We start from the raw sequence: 22,851 nt of genomic DNA on the forward strand, positions 1-22,851 counted from the left end.
GCCATACTCCTATTTCAGACAGCCAGAGCCATCTGGCCTCATAGGATCTACCTCCCTCTAGCACCATTTCTGCACTAGTGCTGACCATGCAGCAAGTTTGATGTGACATTTGAGGACAGCGTACCATCCTTCCCTCCTTTCAGGAACCCTCTGACACACTTCCAACAGGCCTGGTCCAGTAACGCCCCAAGACTACTGGATGCTGGAGGTGATCCAGAGAATTCACACCATTCAGTACCTCTCCCTTCTCTCAACCACCCCCCCTCTTCACATCCCTATTCAGGGACCCTTCCCATGAGAATCTGCTTGGATAAGCACTGCAGTGCTTTCTCACTTTTGGTGCTATTGAGGCTATTCCCATCAACAGAGGGGAAAGGGAAGCTATTTGCATTACTTTCGTATCCCCCAGAAAATGGGGGCAGGGTTCAACCAATACTGGACCTCAAGAAGCTCAGGTTGGCAATGGGCTTTGTTGCAAGGATAGGTTCCTGGGTAAGTGTGTTTGTTGTGTGGTTGCTGGTGAGTATTAGCTTCAGGTTGGGGGGCTGTCTGTAAGCAAGGACTGGCCTGTCTCCCAAGATCTGAGAGTGATGGATTGTCTTTCCCACTGAGGGTTACCAAAAGAAACTACACCATCTGCTCAAGAAACTCCCTGAAAAAGCACAAGAGCAAATCCGCACAGACACACCCCTAGAACCCTGAGCAGGGGTATTCTATCTGCTACCCAAGATCCATAAACCTGGAAATTCTGGACACCCCATCATCTCAGGCATTGGCACCCTAACAGCAGGATTGTCTGGCTATGTAGACTCCCTCCTCAGGCCCTACGGTACCAGCACTCCCGGCTATCTTCGAGACACCACTGACTTCCTGAGGAAACTACAATCCATCGGTGATATTCCTGAAAACACCATCCTAGCCACTATGGATGTAGAAGCCCTCTACACCAACATTCCACACAAAGATGGACTACAAGCCGTCAGGAATAGCATCCCCAATACCATCACGGCAAACCTGGTGGCTGAACTTTGTGACTTTGTCTTCACCAATAACTATTTCACATTTGGGGACAATGTATACCTTCAAATCAGTGGCACTTCTGTGGGTACCAGCGTGGCCCCACACTATGCTAATATTTTTATGTCTGACTTAGAACAACGCCTCCTCAGCTCTCATCCCCTTATGCCCCTACTCTACTTGTGCTACGCTGATGACATCTTCATCATCTGGACCCTTGGAAAAGAACCCCTTGAGGAATTCCACCATGATTTCAACAATTTCCATCCCACCATCAACCTCAGCCTGGACCAGTCCACACGAGACCCACTTCCTGGACACTATGGCGCTAATAAGCGATGGTCACACAAACACCACCCTATACCGGAAACCTACTGACCGCTATGCCTACCTATATGCCTCCAGCTTTCATCCAGACCACGTCACACGATCCATTGTCTACAGTCAAGCTCTACGATACAATCTCATTTGCTCCAACCCCTCAGACAGAGACAAATACCTACAAGATCTCTATCAAGCATTCTTACAACTACAATACCCACCTGCGGAAGTGAAGAAACAGACGGACAGAGCCAGAAGAGTACCCAGAAGTCACCTACTACAGGACAGGCCCAACAAAGAAATAACAGAACACCACTAGCAGTCACCTTCAGCCCCTAACTGAAACCTCTCCAGCGCATCATCAAGGACAGACAGCCCCCCAACCTGAAGCAAATACTCACCAGCAACTGCACACCACACAACAAAAACACTAACCCAGGAACCTATCCTTGCAACAAAGCCTGTTGCCAACTGTATCCACATACCTATTCAGGGGACACCATCATAGGGCCTAATCACATCAGCCACACCATCAGAGGCTCGTTCACCTGCACATCTACCAGTGTGATATATGCCATCATGTGCCAGTAATGCCCCTCTGCCATGTACATTGGCCAAACTGGACAGTCTCTACGTAAAAGAATAAATGGACACAAATCAGATGTCAAGAATTATAACATTCAAAAACCAGTCGGAGAACACTTCAGTTGCTCTGGTCACTCAATTACGGACCTAAAAGTCACAATATTACAATAAAAAACTTCAAAAACAGACTCCAATGAGAGACTGCTGAATTGGAATTAATTTGCAAGCTGGACACCATTACATTGAATAAAGACTGGGAGTGGTTGAGTCATTACACAAAGTAAAACTATTTCCCCATGTTTATTTTTTCCCCCTACTGTTCCTCACACGTTCTTGTCAACTGCTGGAAATGGCCCACTTTGATTATCATTTCAAAAGGTTTTTTTCCTCTCCTACTGGTAATAGCTCACCTTACCTGATCACTCTCGTTACAGTGTGCATGGTAACACCCATTGTTTCATGTTCTCCATGTATATAAAATCTCCCTCCTGTATTTTCCATTGCATGTATCCAATGAAGTGAGCTGTAGCTCACGAAAGCTTATGCTCAAATAAATTTGTTAGTCTCTAAGGTGCCACAAGTACTCCTGTTCTTTTTGCGGATACAGACTAACACGGCTGCTACTCTGAAACTTATATTTTCTGTATTATCTATCCCTTTCCTGATGATTCCTAATATTGTTAGCTTTTTTGCCTGCAACTGCATATTGAGCAGATGTTTTCAGAGAACTATCCATGGTGACTCCAAGATCTTTCTTGACAAGTAATAGTCAACTTAGACCCCATCAGTTTGGACATATCATTGGGATTGTTTTCCAGTGTGCATTATTTTGTACTTATCAACACTGAATTTCACCTGCCATTTGGTTGCCCCGGCACCCAACTTTGTGAGATCTCTTTGTAACCCTTCAGAGTCTGGTTTGGACTTAACTCTTAAGTAATTTAGTATCATCTGCAACTTTTCCGCCTCACTTGTTACCCCTTTTCCAAATAAATTATGAACATATTGAACAGCACAGGTCCCAGTACAAATCCTGGAGGGATCCTGCTGTTTACCTCTTTCCAGTGTGAAAACTGACCATTATTCGTCCTATCCTTTGTTTCCTATGTTTTAACCAGTTACTAATCCACGAAAGGAGCTTCCTTCTTAGCCTATGTCTGCTTATTTTGCTTAGGAGTCTTTGGTGAGGGACCTTGTTAAGACTTTCTGAAAGCCCAAGTACACTATCCACTGGATGTACTTGTTGACATCCTCAAAAACATTCTAATAGATTGGTGAAGCGTGATTTCCCTTACAAAAACCGTGTTGACTCTTCCCCAACATACCATGTTCATCTGTGTGTCTAATAATTCTGTTCTTTGCTGTAGTTTCACCCAGTTTGCCTCGTATTGAAGGTAGGCTTGCCGGCCTGTAATTGTCAGAATTGTCTCCAAAGCCTTTTAAAAAAAAATTGGCGTCACATTAGGTCTCCTCCAGTCTTCTGGTATAGAAGCTGACGTATTACTGTTAATTTATAAATTTGTTCCACAACCTCCTCTATTGACACTTCAATCTGGGGCAGTTCCTCAGATTTGTCACCTAAAAAGAATGGTTCAGGTGTGAGAATCTCCCTTGCATCCTCTGCAGTGAAGACTGATGCAAAGAATTAATTTAGCTTCTCTGCAGCAGCCTTGTCTTCCTTGAGTGCTCCTTTATCAGTTCAGTCATCCAGTGGCCCCACTGATTGTTGAGCAGGCTTCTTGCTTCTGATGTACTTTTTAAAAAACTTTTTTGCTGTTAATTTTTGCATGTTTTTCTTAGTTGCTCTTCAAATTCTTCTTTGGCCTGCTTAATTAAGCTTTTACACTTGACTTGGCAGAGTTTCATGCTCCTTTCTATTTTCCTCAGTATTTGACTTGCAATTTTTGAAGAATGTCTTTTTGTCTCTAACTGCCTCTTTTACTCAGTTAACCTTAGTGGCATTTTTTGGTACTCTTATTGTTTCTTTTTTTGATTTGATTAGTTTGAGCCTCTATTATGGTGTTTTTAAAAAGTTGCCATGCAGCTTGCCAGCATTTCACTGTTGTGACTGTTCCTTTTAGTTTCCATTTAATTAGCCTCTTCAAAAAGGGGAACTACACAAAAAGGAAGTTAAATGCTACTGTGGTGGGTTTCTTTGGTATTTTCTCCCCTAGAAGGATATTAAATTTAATTACATTATGGATGCCAATACTGAATGGTTCAGCTGTATTCACCTCTTGGACCAGATCCTTTGCTTCTCTTAAGACTAAATCAGAATTGCCTCTCCCCGTGTGGGTTCCACGACTAGCTGTTCCAAGAAACAGTCAATAATGGTGTTTATCTTGGCATCCCATCCTGCGGTGACATTTGGGTGTAGATGAAATTGCCCATTATTGCGGGGTTTTGTGGTCTCTCTAATCTCCCTGATCATTTCACAATCATTGTCTCAGTAGTTTATCCCTACTGCTATATTCTTATTATTCAAGCATGGAATCTCTATCCATAGAGGCTCTATAGTAGTTTGATTCATTTCAGATTTTTACTGTATTTGACCCTATGCTTGCTTTCACATATAGTGTCACTTCCCCACCAGCATGACCTCCTTCTGTCATTCCTATACATTTTGTACCTGGTATTACTGTGTCTTATTATCATGCCTATTCTATCTGTATCCTCCGTTAATACCACGCACTCAGATCCACCCATCTTAGTATGAATTAGTATGACAAATTCCTTGAATTTGTATACAAACGTTTATAAAATTTGTCAATGTGCTGTTGCCTGCTTTGAAGTGCTTTAATTGAATGGGACTCTTTTTTATTTGACTGTTTCTCTTCAGTTCCTAGCTGTACTTTATCTACTTTTATCTTCTTCTCTTTACTAGGATATACAGAAACCCTTTTAATAAGCCCATCCCTAAGGGATGTCTGTCTGAGCTGTGTGCTTGTCTGCACCTGTCAGCTTTCCCCCAGCCCTTATTTTAAAAACTCTTCTGACTTTTTTAATTTTGCATGCTAGCAATCTGGTTCCATTTTGGTTTAAGGGGAGCCCATCCTTCCTGTATAGGCTCCTTCTTTCCCAAAAGGTTCCACGGTTCCTAATAAACATTAATTCCTCATTCCAGTGCCATCGTCTCCATGCATTGAGACCCCGCAGTTCTGCCTGTCTAAGTGGTACTGGAGGCATTTCACAGAATGCTACCAGGGAAGTCTTGGACTTCAATTTCTTACCTAGCAGCCTGAATATGGCCTCCAGTACTTTTTTTCCCTACCTTTCCCTATGTCATTGGTATCTCTGTGTGCCATGATCATAGATTCCTCACCACCACTGCACAAACATCTCTATCTAGGTGTCTCAAGAGGTCCACAATCTTTGCACCCAGCAGGCAATTCATCATGCAGTTCTCCCAGTTATCACAAACCCAACTACCTACATTTCTAATAATTGAATCCCTGCATTACTATTGTCTGTCTCTTCCTAATAACTGGGGTCCCTTGGTGTGAGAGGATACCATGACAGCATCTGGAAGGAGGTCCCAGTTTTGGGATCATTTACGTCTGCTCCAGTTTGTTGATCTTTCCCAGGGACCTTCATCCTCCTCAACAACACAGAGGCTGTCAGACTGGGGGTGGAACCTACCGTGTTCCTGAAAGTCTCCTCTATATACCTCTGTCTCTCTGAGAGACTTGGTCTCTGAGGGCCATGTACTGCTTTTACGATGTACACACATGCCGCCTGCCCTCAAGGCAGGCAATCATACATGCTGCATTCAGTACAATAAACTGGATAGTCCCCGCTCTCTTGCTGGACTTCTGCCGGCATTATTTTTATTTTGCAAGATGTTTTATTGGTTTTGAGGGGCGATTAACCTAAGTTTAGTGTGTATATGTTAGGTGTATCTGCCTCTCTCAACCCACTCACAAAAAATCCCATTTGCTAGCTCCTCTGGTTGCTTAAAAGCTGCCTCTTTAAACCCTCTTTCTCCCTTAGTTAGCCCCGCCCCCTCGTCAAGCGATCCTAAAGGGATAAAGGATCAAATGGTAGCAAGCAAGAGCCTTGTCAGTAAGCTTTCAGCCTAGCCACTCAGGTCACTTGGCACAATACACAGCCTCCAAAGCAGATCACACTATAAACTGAATGTAAGCAAGCATCCAACAAACTCACCCCATAGGTCATGTAGTCTCTCCTCTTTCACCTGGAGAACTCCCATGCAGAAAATTCCCGTCTGCTACTCCTGTTCGCTCTGCACAGAGAATATGAAACTGGATTGCTCAGTGCATCAGAACATCCTATCAGCTAGCAGGCAGGTAACCATCCAACAAGATTTGCGCCCAGTCCACTAGAATACAGTCCAACTCTGTGATCTCCCTAGCAAGACTGACTATCCAAGATGCTTGCCAACTGGAAACCTGACTGTCAAGTGTATGCATTTTCTAAGCACTATACAGTGGTGCAAGCAGCCAGGGATGCTGCAGGTTTGGGGAGATTAGTACTACAATCTGTTTTCACAGAGACTACTAATACCCCTGCCACAAGTGAGGGTCACAGCTGGGGAGTCACCAGCTGTGGAATACGCACACTGACTAGCACTTGAAGAAAAAGGTTGGCTATCTGTACAGTAGTGAATGTTCTTTGAGATGTTTAGTCCATATACATATGCCACATTCCACCTGCAATCCTTGGTGTTTAAGAGTCTAGGCGTCATGAGCTTTCGTGGTAGAGAAGGAACTGGGTGTGGCAGCATGGCTCTGCCTTTTATACCCTCCCATAAGGAAGGGAGGGGCTCATGTGCTGCACTGAGGAATACTGCTGACTAGAACATTCTGATGGGTGTATGCTGGATGTGCACTTAGCAACTGTGGACTATGTATATGGACTGTTTATCTCAAAGAACATCCATCACTGTACTGGTAAGCAGCCTCCTTTTCCTTTTGTGCCAATAGGGAAGCTAAATCGGAGAAGGGTGGAGGGACTTGCTCACACAAATTAGCAATAAATACCCACTTCTCTTGTAGTGTAGACCTGTATCCGCTCCACTGGACCATGTTGTCTGTGTATGACAGTTACCATTATCCTACAGGCCAAGACTCATCAAATTTAATCATAGGCTGACTACATCATAATAGTATCTTGAGTTACCTACCTTCAGTTTGCAGAGACCACTTCATATCCCATCCACGTTGGTAAAACATCCCTGTGGCAGCTACAGCCGTTGCTTACATTGAAAAATATTGGGAAATAACTTAATGTATTTTTCGATGTCTTCAAGTGCAATTTAGCAGCAGAAAAGAAGGGAAGATCATATTTTAGCACCATGTAACCAGCAAGTGCTCTGTGGACCACCAGAGATCATGGACCATAATTTTGGAACTGATACTCGATGCTATTTATGGAGTAATGTAGGTGTGTATACAATACTTTAAAATAAACTGGTAGATCCATACCCAAAGGATTTTACATTCCAAATTAGGTGCAATACAGCAAGAAGTGATAGATAAAAGCTACAGCAGTTGAAAGGTCCTGACATATTGATATTTATGCCCTTTCAGCCATTTCTGTTTTTGTAGTTAACTTTGTTTACATTTAATGGACAGGATATTGTGAGAATTGAGTGCTGAAGAAAAAAATGTGAAATCACCTGAGAGAAGACAAGGGGCGTCTGAAGACCTGATTTGTTAATCATACAGTTAATACCCTTTTTAGGAAGAGTATTAAATTTGATAAATACAGCTGTATATAAATATTGTGATGCCTGTTTATAGCAAGATGCAACCAGCATCTTGAAACTACAGACTGAAATGATATGTATATTGTATATATCATTTCATACAATATAAATATGGACCACATTAGTATAAAATATTGGTGCCTATTTGAGATGGCCTTGTTGCTTCAAAGTGGGGAAGCCGTGTGTTTTACACAGATCATCCCAAACAAGTATCAATAAAACCCTTATACTACTTGTGTATTTACATGTCACATTTTATATAAGTATATTAGAAATATTTAGAATTTTAATATATTTATTGGTACTGTTTTTTCATGTCTGCTTCTCAAGGCAGGATCCCTCAGTACCATGAGGCTATCTGTGCAGGCTTCAAAGAGCAAACTCATAACTTTAGAAACTTCTAAATATGACCTCCAGCCAGCTTTTCTTTACCAATATTATCTTGACTTCAAAAGGATCTTCTAGACCTAGAAGAGTTTCCATTGGAATACTGGTATCTTCCCTTTCAAGAGATCTGAAGCTCCCATGTCTAGACCTGATGGGTTGCAATATTAAACATTAAACCTGTAACAGTGACACGCTTCCCTGAGGTACCCAGTGTTTTGAGACACCTCATTACCACCTAACCTTAGCATGAGAAAGTCTTGTCTGTGTCTGCCAGACATCAGCCCCCTAACTCCAACAGCCACAGACAACACAAGCATTCCCCTCTAAGCCTTGCAGGCCCTGCTGTTTCTCTACTGGTTAGCAACAGGAACAGCACAACCCTCAAGCCCTCCAAGCATCTCCCTGTTCCACTGGATGCTCTCAGTATTCACAGTTTCACTGCTTCCAAAGAAACAATACCCCCCAGCTTATCTGTTTCACTTCAGATCACTGCTCCACTTAGCACGAAAGACTTAGATATGTTTATAGTGAAACTAAGACTTAGATATGTTTATAGTGAAACTAAGTGTGTTTATTTAACCAACCACATAGATTCAAATAATAGCAAGTAGAAGTATTGAAAACAAATGGGTACACTTTCATAGCATGAATGCTAGAGCCTAGGCTTTATTAACAAGATACTCGCGTATTGTGGAATTACTCACTCAAAATCCTTGCAGTGTTTTATAGCCAGGCTGGCGTTGACCCTCCTTTCCTAAGACAAACATGTTGTTAGCTTGCCTCTTTGGTGAGAGATCCTTTGTGCTTCCTTGTACTCCTAGATATACCCTAACAATCCTTAGTCCTAAAGAGGCCACCCCCTGCTGTTTTGTCCTGTAAATTTCCCCCCTCGTAGATTTTTCCATTTTTTTTTTCTGCCTGTGGCTCAGTATGCAAATAGGCATACATTGAGAGGCATACAATCCCCATATGACCAGACTGGCAGATAAGCATCTGTTACTTCATGGCTGAAAGGAACATGTCTGAGGCATGTCACTCCTGGTGACCTACCTTACCTTTAAGGCCTTAAGAACATCATTTTTTGCATCAAGGCATAACTTCTTAAATATTATCTGTACAAACGTTTAGCAATGATCATGATACCCAGCAGCCTACTGCTCTTGGTAGAGACCTCACTCGTCACCGTTTGGTGAACTATGATGCATATATCTGACCTACGAGATCCCTATAAAACCCTGTACACCCTAGTGCAGTTTGCCATTTGGGACCAAGAGGTTCCTGGGTCACAGGCATTAGAGACTATTATAAGCATGGGCCTCAGACTAATGTGATTTTGAGAGAAATTTGGAAAATTCCATCTTTTTCATGGACTGAAAACTTCTCTTCCTGGTGTGGGTAGCTGTTTTTATTGTTTTTTTAATGGCAGCTGTCTGAAGCTGCCCAGATGTTTGGAATGTTACAGGCAGTCCCAGTGGAGATGAATTTGTGAGCAGAGTATGGGTGAGGTGGTCAAAGGTGCATGTAAAATGCAGTTTATCACGTGGATATCGGCACCACACGTGTGCATAAAATGAGTATTAAACCCCCCCCCCCCAGACATTTCAATATATAAACGTAACTTTTCCATTGTTGGTTCTTGGAAACTTTCCATTTAGCAGTTTAAATACAATTTCAAAGGATTTTGTTTCCAGAGGAGGAAATCAAGTTTGTTTAGAGTTTACACTACATAGCACTTATAACTATTACCAGACTTGCAGTGATAACTTATTGGGCAGGTGTGCTAAAGTAAAGCCAGATTTACCACCTCTGTCATACAGTCGTTAACTGTAATATCTAGTTGTTGAGGGAATTACAGTTCTACACACATCAAGGAATTCCACAAAGTAAAACAGGATTTACACTTTAGTTTTAAGAGCTGCAAGACACACTAGGTATAAAACTATATAAAGTTTGTTTATTCTATAGTTGGGACTAGGATCCACTCTGGTATTGTCCCTAATCCCTTCCCATCCCCACACAACCCTCAAAATTGTAAGAAAAAAGTTGACTTGGACAAAATTTCTATGTATTTTTGTGCCATTAAAACAGATCAGTTTGAAAAAAAAAAAAGGGGCAGACACTAGTTATCCAGCCTGCCTACCTGATCCAGCAATGAGGTCATAATTGTGCTTACAACCTACTTGTTGCCATTGAAATAACTGATGTCACAAATTTAGAATGACTACTACTTGATTGTTCCATGAAGTTTGAGTGGGGTGGTCCTTGCTTAAACATAGATCTTTCATTAATACCTAATTTTTCTTTGAAGATGACTTTTAAAGCTGCTGCATTAATTTCTAGTCGTATTTTAAATTAAAATCTTGCAAAGCATGTATTTATTTCTACTTTGGTGCTCCACCCTGAAGTACTACAATGTCATACTGCATAAAACTTGAAATGAAATGTCTATGATAGTTTTGATTGGACCACTCAAACGTCATCACATCTTCATATTCTTTAGTATTATATCATATTTCTGTTTCAAGTCTTGCAAGTTGGTTTTATTTCGTAGAACTCCATGTATGTTTAGGACTACAGTTCCCTCAGCACCTACCTATTACATTTAATACCAAGCTATATGACAGAGGTGGTAAGTCTAGTTATTGTTTAATGTATCTACCTAATAAGCTTGCATTTTAAGTATTGCATTCAGATTTTACAAAAGCCTGGAAAGAAACTAGGAGGAGCCCTGATTCTTTTATATCTGGAAACAAACGTTTAGTATCTTTGTTGTCCTTGAAGGTTTTGTAACTAACAAGGGAATTCTTTAAAGAAACAGAAAAACTCTGACAATTATCTGACTTAAATTGTCTTTAAATGCCAATATGTCTGTGTTCAGTTTATGTACAGATTTTTTTTTAAAAATTGTGTTTTACAGTGGGTCTAGTGATGTTAAATGCATGAAGAGGCTTTGGCAGAGTTCAACAACCATGGCTGTAGTACTACTTAATTTTTTGCTCTTTGTATTCTTAAAATTTTCATTTTCCATAAATCTGTCTATGGGAAAATCTAATTATTTGTTTTCAGTGTAACTGACATGCAACAATTCAGTGAATGTTGGCAGCATTGAATTTTAAACAGGCTACTTGAATTTGGATGTGTTGGTAACTGGTAAAGCCCAAATTTACCATTATACTAAGCACTGTTTGAATTATAAACCCAGTGCTGGCTTTTAGCAAGTGGACAGTACAGGGTGGGTTTTGTACCCAAGCAAATTATGTGCCCAACTTCCACTCAAAATCAATGGGAATTAGGTACCTAGCTCAATTAGGTGCTTTTGAAAATCTAACTTATCTAACCAGAGCAGACATACCCTGGGCAGATTAGGACCCTGGAAGTGCAGTATGGGTACACGGAACACCCTTTGTGGGGACCTGATATTCTAGGAGGAGCGCGGGCCTTGGCTAGCCTGCCCAGAAACACCGTTAGCAGAGGAGGATGCTGCTTACCCACATGGCTGACCTAGAAGCACTCACTCTCCCTTTCATTCAGCACCATCAGTCCCATGGAACTTGGAGGGAAGGCAGAGTCTTGGCTGCTTTGCCCTGTGGCATTGCTGACAGAAGCATACTTCAGCTCTGCTCACCTTTCAGACGACACACTGGTCACAAGAGTTTCCTGCCTCTAACCGTCCAGGAGTTGCTTCTCCCTGTGACCAATACTGATTCCCAGGCCTTGTCTGTACTTAAAATTTATACTGGCATAGCTATGCCAGTAAAAATGTTGAGTGTAGAGTAGCTTTGCTGACAGAGTGCTCTTGTTGGTATAGTTAACATAATTTAGGGTCTGTCTACACATAAACCACTATGGTGGTGCAGCTGCATCACTGGAGCACTTTAGTGAAGACACTGCCTACACCAACTGGCGGGGTTCTCCCTTTGGCACTCTACCTCCCTGAGAGGCAGTAGCTAGGTTGATGGGGAAATTCTCCTGTTGACCTAGCACTGTCTACTCGCAGGGTTAGTTTGGTTTAACTACATCACTCGGGTGTGGATTTTTCACATCACTGAGTGACACAGTTGTACCAACCTAATTTCCTAGTGTAGAGAGGGTTGCTAACCCTGAAATTGGCATCAATTTCCCAGTGACTATTGAAAGCAATCTGGGAGATTTTAATAGGATATTTTTGAAAAAGATATTAAATCATGTTGGAAGAAAAGAAAAAAAAATCTCCTGGAATAGTTTCAGTCAGAGTTGGCAACCCTAAGTGTAGACCAGGCCTCAGAGAGGTGGTGTTCCTACACCAAACAGGAAAAATTCCTGTTGGTGTATGCTGCATCTACACGAAGAGGCTATACCAGCACAGCTCTGCAGTGTAGACTTAATCCTAGGTTATGTAAAGGCAAAGGGTGCAAAGCATTGATTAGAAGTATTCAGAGCTGGCTGGGCTCATGTCTGGTCTACACTATAGGCCTATATTGATAGAAAGAACTCTGTCGCCTGGGTGTGAAAAATCCACACCCCTGAGCAACACAGTTATACCGAACTAACCCCCAGAGTAGACAGCGCTATGTTGGTGGGAGCTTCTCCCACCGACATAACTACCACCTCTTGGGTAGATGGATTAATATGCTGATTGGAGAGCTCTCTCCCCTCAGCTTAGAGCATCTTCATTAAAGTGCTACAGCAGCACAGCTGCATCAGTGCCGATGCACCAATGCAGTGTTTTAAGTGTAGACCTGCCCTCAGTCTCTTTGGGAAGCTGGGGGGAAAAAAAAACTGCCAGGTTGGAGATGAGTCAAATAGCACCAGTAAAGGGAGCGGAAAGGGAAGTAACATCAAGAAAAGGACCCAGAGAGCTAGGAGACCTATGGAGGTAAAAAGGAAGAACATTGGTGAAGAAAGTAGCCGGAAAGAAGAATTGGGTAGTAACCCAAGCAGGGTTAAAGAAGGTTAACTAAGAATTGGAGTGAAGTTTTACAAATGAGAAGTTTGTAACATTGGAGGCAGGGAGGAGGAAAAACAAACACTGAAAGATTGAAAAAAAAAATCACAGAACAAATATATGCAAGTATAAATTTAATTCAGAAGAGAACAAGGATCCTGAAGGTGGCTATGGAAAACTGTGTCAAGACAATTAAACAGAAAAGGGGAAACAAAACACAAGATAGACTGTCTTAGTTTGTAGAGTTCAACAAATGATAGTAAATAGTACTTAACTATGTACACAGTACTACAGTGAGATCTAATTAGATAATAAAAACTCTGCAGTATTCACTGCTTCATTCAGTTCTGTATATCTGTAGTGGGCACTGATGTTACAGTGCTATGATTCATCCTTTCCTCACACTCTTCTCCAGAGGAAAAACTGCATCCTGGTAAATTCCCTTGAACAAGTATGAAATTCTAATACCCTAAAGAGCAACCTATGGCTATGGTTTAGTCTTGATGGGAGAAAATGTGGTTTTCAATTCTGTTCAATCAAGTTAGAAAACCCCTCCTAATGCTTATTAATATGAGGTTACAACACGGTCCTCTAACAAGCCTTTGAATATGTTAGCATGAGTCTTAACCAGCATTAAGAGGAGTCTTCAATTAATTGAGTTAAGCTAACTTGATTGAGCTAAAATGACAAAGTTGCACCTTTTTTGCCTTTAAGACAGGACATATCAAGACATATGCTGTGCCAGTCTGCTCAGTACATAATCTCTCTAAATTTAGGGCCAGCCCTATAGTTCAGGATCATGTATAGGTGTCCTTCAATTGATTTAAACTAAAGAGGAGCAGACTTAATCAGCAATACTTTTATCCTCTCCCTCTAGGCTCAATGTAGTAACCTCACTTTTTTTTCCATTTGCATCAAAAGACGATGTGTTTTAAGGCAGCTTTTAACCTTCATATGCTAAATCTCTTTTTTTATTGTAATTAAATTGTTATAATATAGGCAAATGCATCTGAAGAGAATGTGTAGGTAGGTCTTTATATGACGCATAGCCAGTGAAGGACTTGCTTGAAAAGTCCAAATGTTACACCGTATGAGTTGACAATTTTTGGAAAAAACACTCTTTACTCAAGAACAAACTAGGCATTACAGCTGTGTGATCAAACTAGGAGATGGCTGAGATGTTGCACTTAATGCTAAATGAGTGGCTACCTAACTAATGGCTACGTCTAACTCCTTTGGGCTTTAATTGTCTTTAAGACCAATGTTTCATAGTTTCACTCACTCTTCAGATTTCGAAGGAATATTTGCCACCTCCTTTATTCTCCTCTAATTAGGTAATCTGATAAGTGAGTTTCTTATCAAGAGTCCTAAACTAATTTGCAGTAGGAATAAACGGGAGAAATAAATGTATTCTAAAGGTGGGGTTTTCTGTGAGCACTTCCCATCCCTTGGCTTTAAGTATGGCAGTGTTAATGTTTGAATTTAACTACCATAGATGTTTGTGTAGTTGCAACTCGAAAAAAAATATCTGAATGGTTTTGTACAACTGTATTATGTTTCTAATATAGTACAGGTGAGAGCAAAGTATAAGTAGGGGCATAGCGAGCAGATTGAGGGACGTGATCGTTCCCCTCTATTCAACATTGGTGAGGCCTCATCTGGAGTACTGTGTCCAGTTTTGGGCCCCACACTACAAGAAGGATGTGGATAAATTGGAGAGAGTCCAGTGAAGGGCAACAAAAATGATTAGGGGTCTAGAACACATGACTTATGAGGAGAGGCTGAGGGAACTGGGATTGTTTAGTCTGCAGAAGAGAAGAATGAGGGGGGATTTGATAGCTGCTTTCAACTACCTGAAAGGGGGTTCCAAAGAGGATGGCTCTAGACTGTTCTCAATGGTAGCAGATGACAGAACGAGGAGTAATGGTCTCAAGTTGCAGTGGGGGAGGTTTAGATTGGATATTAGGAAAAACTTTTTCACTATGAGGGTGGTGAAACACTGGAATGCGTTACCTAGGGAGGTGGTAGAATCTCCTTCCTTAGAGGTTTTTAAGGTCAGGCTTGACAAAGCCCTGGCTGGGATGATTTAACTGGGAATTGGTCCTGCTTCGAGCAGGGGGTTGGACTAGATGACCTTCTGGGGTCCCTTCCAACCCTGATATTCTATGATTCTATGAAAGGAGACAATGTTCACAGTGAAGCTTGTTGCAAGTGATGGGGTCATTAGAAATGCAAGTTTGGGTACTCATCATCATGTTAAACTTAATGTTTACATTGCATTCTCACTGGTGCATTATTTTGTTTTTTCTGTCCAGTTCAGGTCTCAGGTCAGTTACTTTTGTGTGTACAAATTAAGTGAAAGCCTGGTATATCTAGCTCAGAAAGCTAAAAATATACTCCATTATCCATGGAGAAGGTCAGATTTTCCTTTACTGAACCAGCTGATATTTGAGTAAGTGGCAATCGATCAGTCTAAGGTCTGCTTCTCATTTTTCATAAATGAAGGGCTGTGGCTTTAAGTAATCACTGACTGCTTGTGCCAAGTGCAGAAGCTGCAATATCTGCCTCTGGTGGGAGAGAGCAGTACAAGCAGTACGGTAACCTGCAAAGCTTGAAGTAAGGCTGAGACAAGGTCCAATGGAGCCCTTCCTAGTAGTGTCTTGTATCTAGCCAGACCAGTTTGGTGTGTGGTGTTGCCAGTACCACCTGTATACCCTGTTAGATGTGCAGGGTGGAAGTGGAGACACAGAAGCTGGAAAATGGGCTGCTCTAGCAGCAAAATGTGCCTCTATTCTCAATGTGCTGCAACAAGGGTAATCACTATTTGTTTTATAGTGCTTTTCTGGAAGAATGTCAGGGAATTTAGGCAGTGGCTGACTGCAGGGAAGGTGACATGGCTCCAGCAGCAAGCAATTCCTGACTGGAAAGCCTGAATCTTATGATCTCTGCAACATTATGCTCTCCACAGCAGTGGTTGCGTCTGGAGGATTCTGTTCATGAAGTGAACACTGAGCTGTGAAATACCTTTAATGTAGTTATGCTATGTATGCTGTGAATTGTCCTTCTTGAATCTGCTTCTTAAACTCTGTTCTATGCAGCAGCTAGTTTCAGGTTTTTAGGCGGTCTTTCAGTTGTGGGCAGAATATAAGGGGCAAAGGAGGTAGTCGGGTTTTTTTCGTGGCTTTTAAGTTGAATAACAAGCTGATTCTTGCTTTAAAAAGCTCTAGTTAGTCTTCCTGAATGCCAAGACCACTTTCAATATTTTTATATATTTTCTTTCAATTCTAATCTGTTTTTTGTAAAGCTAGAAGTTAAATCTGAGTATTTTAGCTGTCATTGAACCTATAAAATCTATTAATGAAAAAATGGCGATAGTTTAAAAGTGGGCTTTACCTTTCCTTCATAGAAGATTGAGCTTCTAGCAAAGTTTAGCTTTGTTTACATTCAGCACAAAGTCCATATGCTGACAAGATCTTAGCATAAATATTTAAGTTTGTGTTTGAAAGAGGCATGCATCATGTGTCCTATGCATGCATTAGTTGAAACATTGTGGGTCAATATACAGTTACACCCATGAGGGCGGGAAAAATCCTAATACAATCATTTAATTGCTGCAAACTAAGATTTAATTGGATTGTTAACTTGGGAAAACTAGGGAGGCTGTTTAAAGAATAACTTCCATAACAACTAAGGAACATCTGTGTGTTTGTAACAGCAAAGCTGTTACCCTAAATGATTCATTTCTTGGCTTCTCACTCTTGCCTTTTGTTTTCCTGCAGATAATGTGAGTTAATTATTGGAAGGTGTTCTATTCAAAACACTAGTAACCAAATGTGTTTTTCTTCTTTTTTTTACAGAGGGAGGAAGCACTAAAACAGCATAAAGAGCTATCTCAAGAATTCCTCAACCTTAGAGGAGAGCTGGGTAAGAAGCTATTTTCCCAATTTTAGGGGGGGAGGGAAGGAAATGCAGCAAGAGTTGTTTTGTAAAGACAGATGTCATGGTATTGTAACAGAAGTCATTAATTCCCTGGCTGAATTCTGTTCAAATGCTTTAACGCTGCATTACTCTGGAGTCTTGACAGCATGACCCCAGGTTCACTGAATTCCTGGCGCTGATCTGACTAAGCCTGTAGGGCCTCCTCAGGAAGCGTGTATCTGATGACCAAAAAGTTCACTTTCCAAAGAGGGGAGGATGTCTTACAGTATGCATATTCCTGTTTGATACCTAAATTATTTGTAAATTGTTTCTACAGACACTTTCGGGCAAAAGTTGATTAAAACTAAAATGTGCCATATAAATCTATTATATTTTCTCTTTACTGGTTTGTGGCAAATGAGTGTAAAATTAATAGAAGGAAATGCCATAAATCTCATGAGATTAAATGCTTGAGAACTTATCTTCGTGGACAACTATAATATTGAAAATGAACTTGTAATGCGCAAGGGATAGTTTTGCCAACTTTGAAGCTGCATTTAACTGTGTTTAATGGTGACGTCCGTTTGTTTTGCCTTGATCTTAGAGTGGTATTTTGCTCAGATATTTGTGTGTGAAATGAAAATGTAACTGCAGTTGAGGCAAATGAAGCTAATACTTACACAGTATCAGCACATTTTTATTGTGATAACCGTAGCATTCTGAAAACAGAAATCACCTGTGTGTTAGTCTCAGATACTTCATCATCATTACTTTCCAACACCGTGAAAATAGGACTTAAAGTTGTAAATAGTCTGTCAAAGTTAACTGTGTGTATAGCTCTCCTTACTTGCAGCAACAGCATTAACTGAAGGCTTATTTTCCAGTTGTGACTGATAGGCTAGGCATTTGCTGGCAGCTACTATCTAACTGAGTTAAGAGCTTAGCTTTCCTTGGCCCTTTGACTCTCCCCAACCATTAACTGTCAGGAAATGGCTTCCCCATCTGTCACAACTGCTTATATCTAACTTACAGTTTTAAAAAATGTAATTAAGCTTTCTGCAACAGTGTGTCTTTGGTGTTTTGTGTTGTACACAATTGAGCAAATGCTTTCTTTGCTGCCCTTTACTTTTAGTTATACTGAAGTAATTCTGTAGTGTAGATCAGGGCTTAATAATGAATAATCCCCACCCGGGAGCGACATAGTTTTATACAAACCCAACTGCCAGTGGACAGCGCTATGTTGGCAGTAAGTGGTTTAACTAAGCCGACAGGAGAGTGCTCTTGAAGCATCTTCACTAAAGCACTTCAGCAGTGCAGCTGCCTGGGTATGGTGTTTTAAGTGTACACCTGCCCTTAGGATACTCTTCACACAACTTCATCAGCTAGGCACTGCAGAGTCAAAGGTGCAATAGAAGACACAGGGGTTGCTCTCTTCATAGTTTGTCTGCTGAGCTTACTGCACACATCAGGGGTTCCATGCATTCCTTCAGCTCCCTGTTTGCCATCTTCCTGCCCCCCTCTTTCAGAGACTTCCTGCAACTTCCCCACCCTTTCCCTCATGCTAGAGGTTCTGGGGGCCTCCATATCAGGATGCCCTATTCTCCTGATCCCAAGGCCTGTGTGCGTGCCCCTATTCTGCATTTTGTCCTTACTGTTCATTATTCTTTCTATCTGGGAGTGCCATCTGGGGTGTCGTCTGAGAGGATGAGCAGGAATATTGTTATGCTCAAAGATGTTAATGGGTGCATCAACCAGTTTGACCTATAGACAATTGCAAAGCAGCTTGATGCTGTGTCTGTGTTAATTAGATGGGAGGGGCTCTGTGTCCCCCATTTCCCCACCCTTTTTGTTCTGATTTCCTCCCAAATTAACATGGCTCTAACCATTGAAGCCTAGAATTTTCCCTGAAATTTTGAAATTGATCAGATGTGGTCAAAGACAGAGAGATGCCTTTGAATTGAGTGTAAGGTCTGTGCAATCTTGGCCAATAAATGCCAGAAATTTTAACTTCAAATTTCCTTTTTCATCTTTTGCATGAAATTCAATATAAAATGGCAAACTTTAATGGGTTCGTACAATGTAGAATTGTCAACATGTGTCTTTAGCCTTCCTACTGCTTAGTAGGGAAATATATTTCTTCCACCCTAGGGAGATTATGGAATCTCCATCACTGGAGGTCTTTAAGAACTGGTTAGACAATGTTTACCTGTCAGGGATGGTCCTCTTGAGGTCCCTTCCAGTCCTACCCTTCTAGGATTCATGAACACTAAAGAGCCCTATTCCCAAAATAAGGCTATGTCTATACTAGAAATACTACAGTGACGCAGCTGTGCCGCTATGGTACAGCCGCTTAATACAGCGACAGAAGGGGTTCATCTGTTGCTGTAGTAAATCCACCTCTCCAAGAGGTGGTAGCTGGGTTGATAAAAGAATTCTTCATCTGTGTCTACACTGCAGCTTAGGTCAGTTTAACTACATTGCACAGGGTGTGAAATTTTTCAGTCCTGAGCGATGTAGTTAATCCGACCTAACTTTGTCGCGTAGACCAGCTCTTGAGAAACTCTTAATACTGGAGTTTTAGCTTCATACAAACAACTCTCAAAAACTGGTGTCATGTCAAGAGACAAGTTAAGACAGACAATCAGATAAACTTACAGAAAAGAAAAACAGTCTCTCACCCTGTCCTTCCATTCACATACCTTTTCAGCCTCCTTTCCCCATCACATTCATTTGCCTACTGACCTGGTTAAGAGAATTTCTTTAATCATCATAGCTCTTTATTAGGGATGGTAAAAACTAGTTTGGAAAAGTGGATTGGGAGGACAAAACTAGACTATTTTTTTCCCCAATCACCATTTTTAAAAAAAGGATCCTTATGTAGTTGTCTCCTTCTCAGATGACTCTCCCCATAGGCTCTAGCTGCCTCCCTATGACTACTAGTAGTCTGGTTGGTCTCTAGCTGGGAAGACAGACTTCAGATCCCATTCTCAAGTACTCCTTTTAGATGGTGTCAACGTTCCTTCCCCACTATGAATTCTAGGGTACAGATGAGGGGACCTGCATGAAAAACCCCCTAAGCTTATTTTTACCAGCTTAGGTTAAAACTTCTCCGAGGTACAAACTGGACTTTATTGCTGCCACCACCAAGCGTCTAACAAAATATAACCGGGAAAGAGCCCACTTGGAAACTTCTTTCCCCCCAAAATCCCCCCAAGCCCTACACCCCCATTCCTGGGGAAGGCTTGATAAAAATCCTCACCAATTTGCATAGGTGAACACAGACCCAAACCCTTGGATCTTAAGAGCAATGAAAAAGCAATCAGGTTCTTAAAAGAAGAATTTTAATTGAAGAAAAAGTAAAAGCATCACCTCTGTAAAATCAGTATGGTAAATACCTTACAGGGTAATCAGATTCAAAACATAGGTTTTGCCTAGAGGGATTCTCTTAAGTTACAAAAAGACACAAAAACAGGAATATACATTCCATTCAGCACAACTTATTTTATCAGCCATTTAAACAAAACAGAATCTAATGCATATCTACTAGATTGCTTGCTAACTCTTTACAGGAGTTCTGACCTGCATTCCTGCTCTGGTCACGGCAAAAGCAACACACCAACAGAGAAAACCTTTTGTCCCCTGTCCCGTCCCCCCCCCAGCTTTGAAAGTATCTTGTCTCCTCATTGGTCATTTTGGTCAGGTGCCAGCGAGGTTATCTTTAGCTTCTTAACCCTTTACAGGTGAAAGGGTTTTTCCTCTGGCCAGGAGGGATTTAAAGGTGGTTAGCCTTCCCTTTATATTTATGACAGATGGGTAGTGATTGGAAAACTTCAGATATGAGTCATCTTGATGTATAATGTTGTACGGGATTGTTAAACATTCTTTCCCACATAAATGTTGTTTCTTCAGTACTCCATCCCCCTACCAACTATGGGAGTGCTACACTAGGGACATCATTCCATTACTCTTACTCCTCCTGGTCTTCATGTGACATCCAGAGTGTTAACTTCCATGAAGTATCAGAGAACTGCAAGCTCTGTTTGATTCACTTACCTTTGGAAGATGCCTGTCATAGAGTGCACCACTCACTGCTGGGCTGGCGCCGCCTCCTGGTCACTTTGAGGATTAGCTCAAGGCCAATGCCACCGTCTGCAGTTTGCACACCGTCGCTCTGACTTGCCATCTGCAGCCACTCTCTTAGCCTCAGGAACCACCGCGTCCTTTTCGTGTCTCAGCCCTCTGGCTAGGTCTCTGTTCCCCCCCGTTCCAGGTGTCGGAGGTATCACTGTACAATAATCTAGCCACTTCCTCAATGATGAGTGGGGCCCACCCATTTCTCTGAGTCCCAGACCAGGGACCCTGTAGATGGCAGCTTCCTGTTGTGCTTCTTTACGTTCTTTCAATGCTGCTACAATTCCCTGAGCTGCTTTCCCACAGCCCCAGCATCTTCTTCGCCCTTACCTCAGGGCATTCAGCTACCCAGTCACAGCAGCCAGTCAGGAGCTCCCTCTTGCTCCCCCAGTCCCTGCCAACAGCTTTTCTGTCCAAGGTGCTACCTTCCTGCAGTCTACTAGGAACACAGTCCTCACTCCTTGGTCTCCCTGCAGTGACCATCCCTGCTCCGCCCTGCAGCTCCTGTTATATGGGCCTGCTGGACCCAGATTGGCTGCTCCCTGTAGCCCTTCTCTAATTGGCTGCACTCCATGGAGCCTCACTGTGCCACTTGGAGGACTCGCCTCCACTGTTCCTTCCTGGGGACAAGATATGGTAGGACCCCGGGGCCTCCCTTAACCCCTTCCACTTCTGTGTAGGGTGGATACTACATCACAGTGGCTAAATCTTACTTTCAGCAAAGCATACCTTAATGCAACTTCCTGAATTAAAAAGTGACTCTGTACATAACGCAGGTCTAAGAAAACAAACATCCCCCCCCCCCCCCCCCGCCCAAATCATGTGAAAGGGAAAGGATTTAAAACCTACAGGGGAAAACTAGCGTGACATTCAAAGTCTTCTGGCTTTTAACAGGCTTTGTTTGAGAAAGTCAGGACTCAGCACTTGTGGATGAGGTGAATGAGCAACACTCGTAAGATATTATGGTCCACTAACACTAACAGTGGTAGTAGTGGAAAGCTGATTTGTTCAGTCGATAGAGCTGAACTACACTAAGACTCAGGCTGCTTTAAGATAAGTATTCGAAGTTCTGATATGCAGGATGCTACAAGCACAGTTTAGAACTAGAAAGCCAAAGATAGTCCGATAGATTCTCAATTTTGGACAGATATGATCATTATGGACACATGTTCAAAGTTCTAGTCGTAAGCTCACTTTTCGTTAATACACTTTTAAAATTTGCATGGTTTGAGGGCCTAGCTTAAATTTGGCAGTGTAGAAGAGGAACCAACAGATGGATAGCAGTTTAATGTGGTATGTAAACTTTGTGTTGTCTTGTCTTAGACAGCTGTCATCTTCCACAAACAACTAAAAACTCCTGCAGCATACATTCAACAAAACTTTGAGCCTTAAATTTCCTTCTTTAAAACTTAATTTATCTTTAGCCTGTTTACTTGTCTTGCAATACCAAATTAATCTGGCTGCTGAGCTTGTTAAGCAAACTGCTATATTCTAGATTGTCCTTTTTCTCTTTTCCAGGGTAATTTCAGTTTAATTAAGGTATTCAGGTGGTGATACTCATAATACTAAGAGGCAATGTTTCCTAACTACACTGTTGGTGGATGGACTATTCCATGCTTTCATGTAGGGGATGGTTGTTGTACATATCTTTTTTTCCCCCTTTTATACAATTTTAGCAGTTAAATGTGTTTCTGGAGAAGTGGGCATGGAGATTTAGGCTAGGATTTTCAAAGGAGTAGGTTTCAGAGTAACAGCCATGTTAGTCTGTATTTGCAAAAAGAAAAGGAGTACTTGTGGCACCTTAGAGACTAACCAATTTATTTGAGCATAAGCTTTCGTG

At 41.6% G+C, this 22,851-nt stretch overlaps 1 protein-coding gene across 5 annotated transcripts in view; it reads left to right on the plus strand.

Annotated features, from left to right (window-relative positions):
* The window catches only part of MTUS1 (microtubule associated scaffold protein 1), a 206,087-nt gene that overhangs the window by 150,677 nt on the left and 32,559 nt on the right, over nucleotides 1–22,851 (plus strand). For 4 of the 5 annotated variants that reach the window (XM_073341911.2, XM_073341912.2, XM_078852526.1 and 1 more), the window contains one exon: nucleotides 16,820–16,886. In XM_073341911.2, coding sequence (XP_073198012.1) covers nucleotides 16,820–16,886 — 67 coding nt within the window. Of the gene's footprint in view, nucleotides 1–15,613; nucleotides 15,776–16,819; nucleotides 16,887–22,851 lie in introns of those variants that run through there. The other variant, XM_073341914.2, reaches the window with a different exon arrangement.

Source organism: Lepidochelys kempii, chromosome 4 (genome assembly GCF_965140285.1).
Source record: "Lepidochelys kempii isolate rLepKem1 chromosome 4, rLepKem1.hap1, whole genome shotgun sequence".
Taxonomy (NCBI): Eukaryota; Metazoa; Chordata; order Testudines; family Cheloniidae; genus Lepidochelys; species Lepidochelys kempii.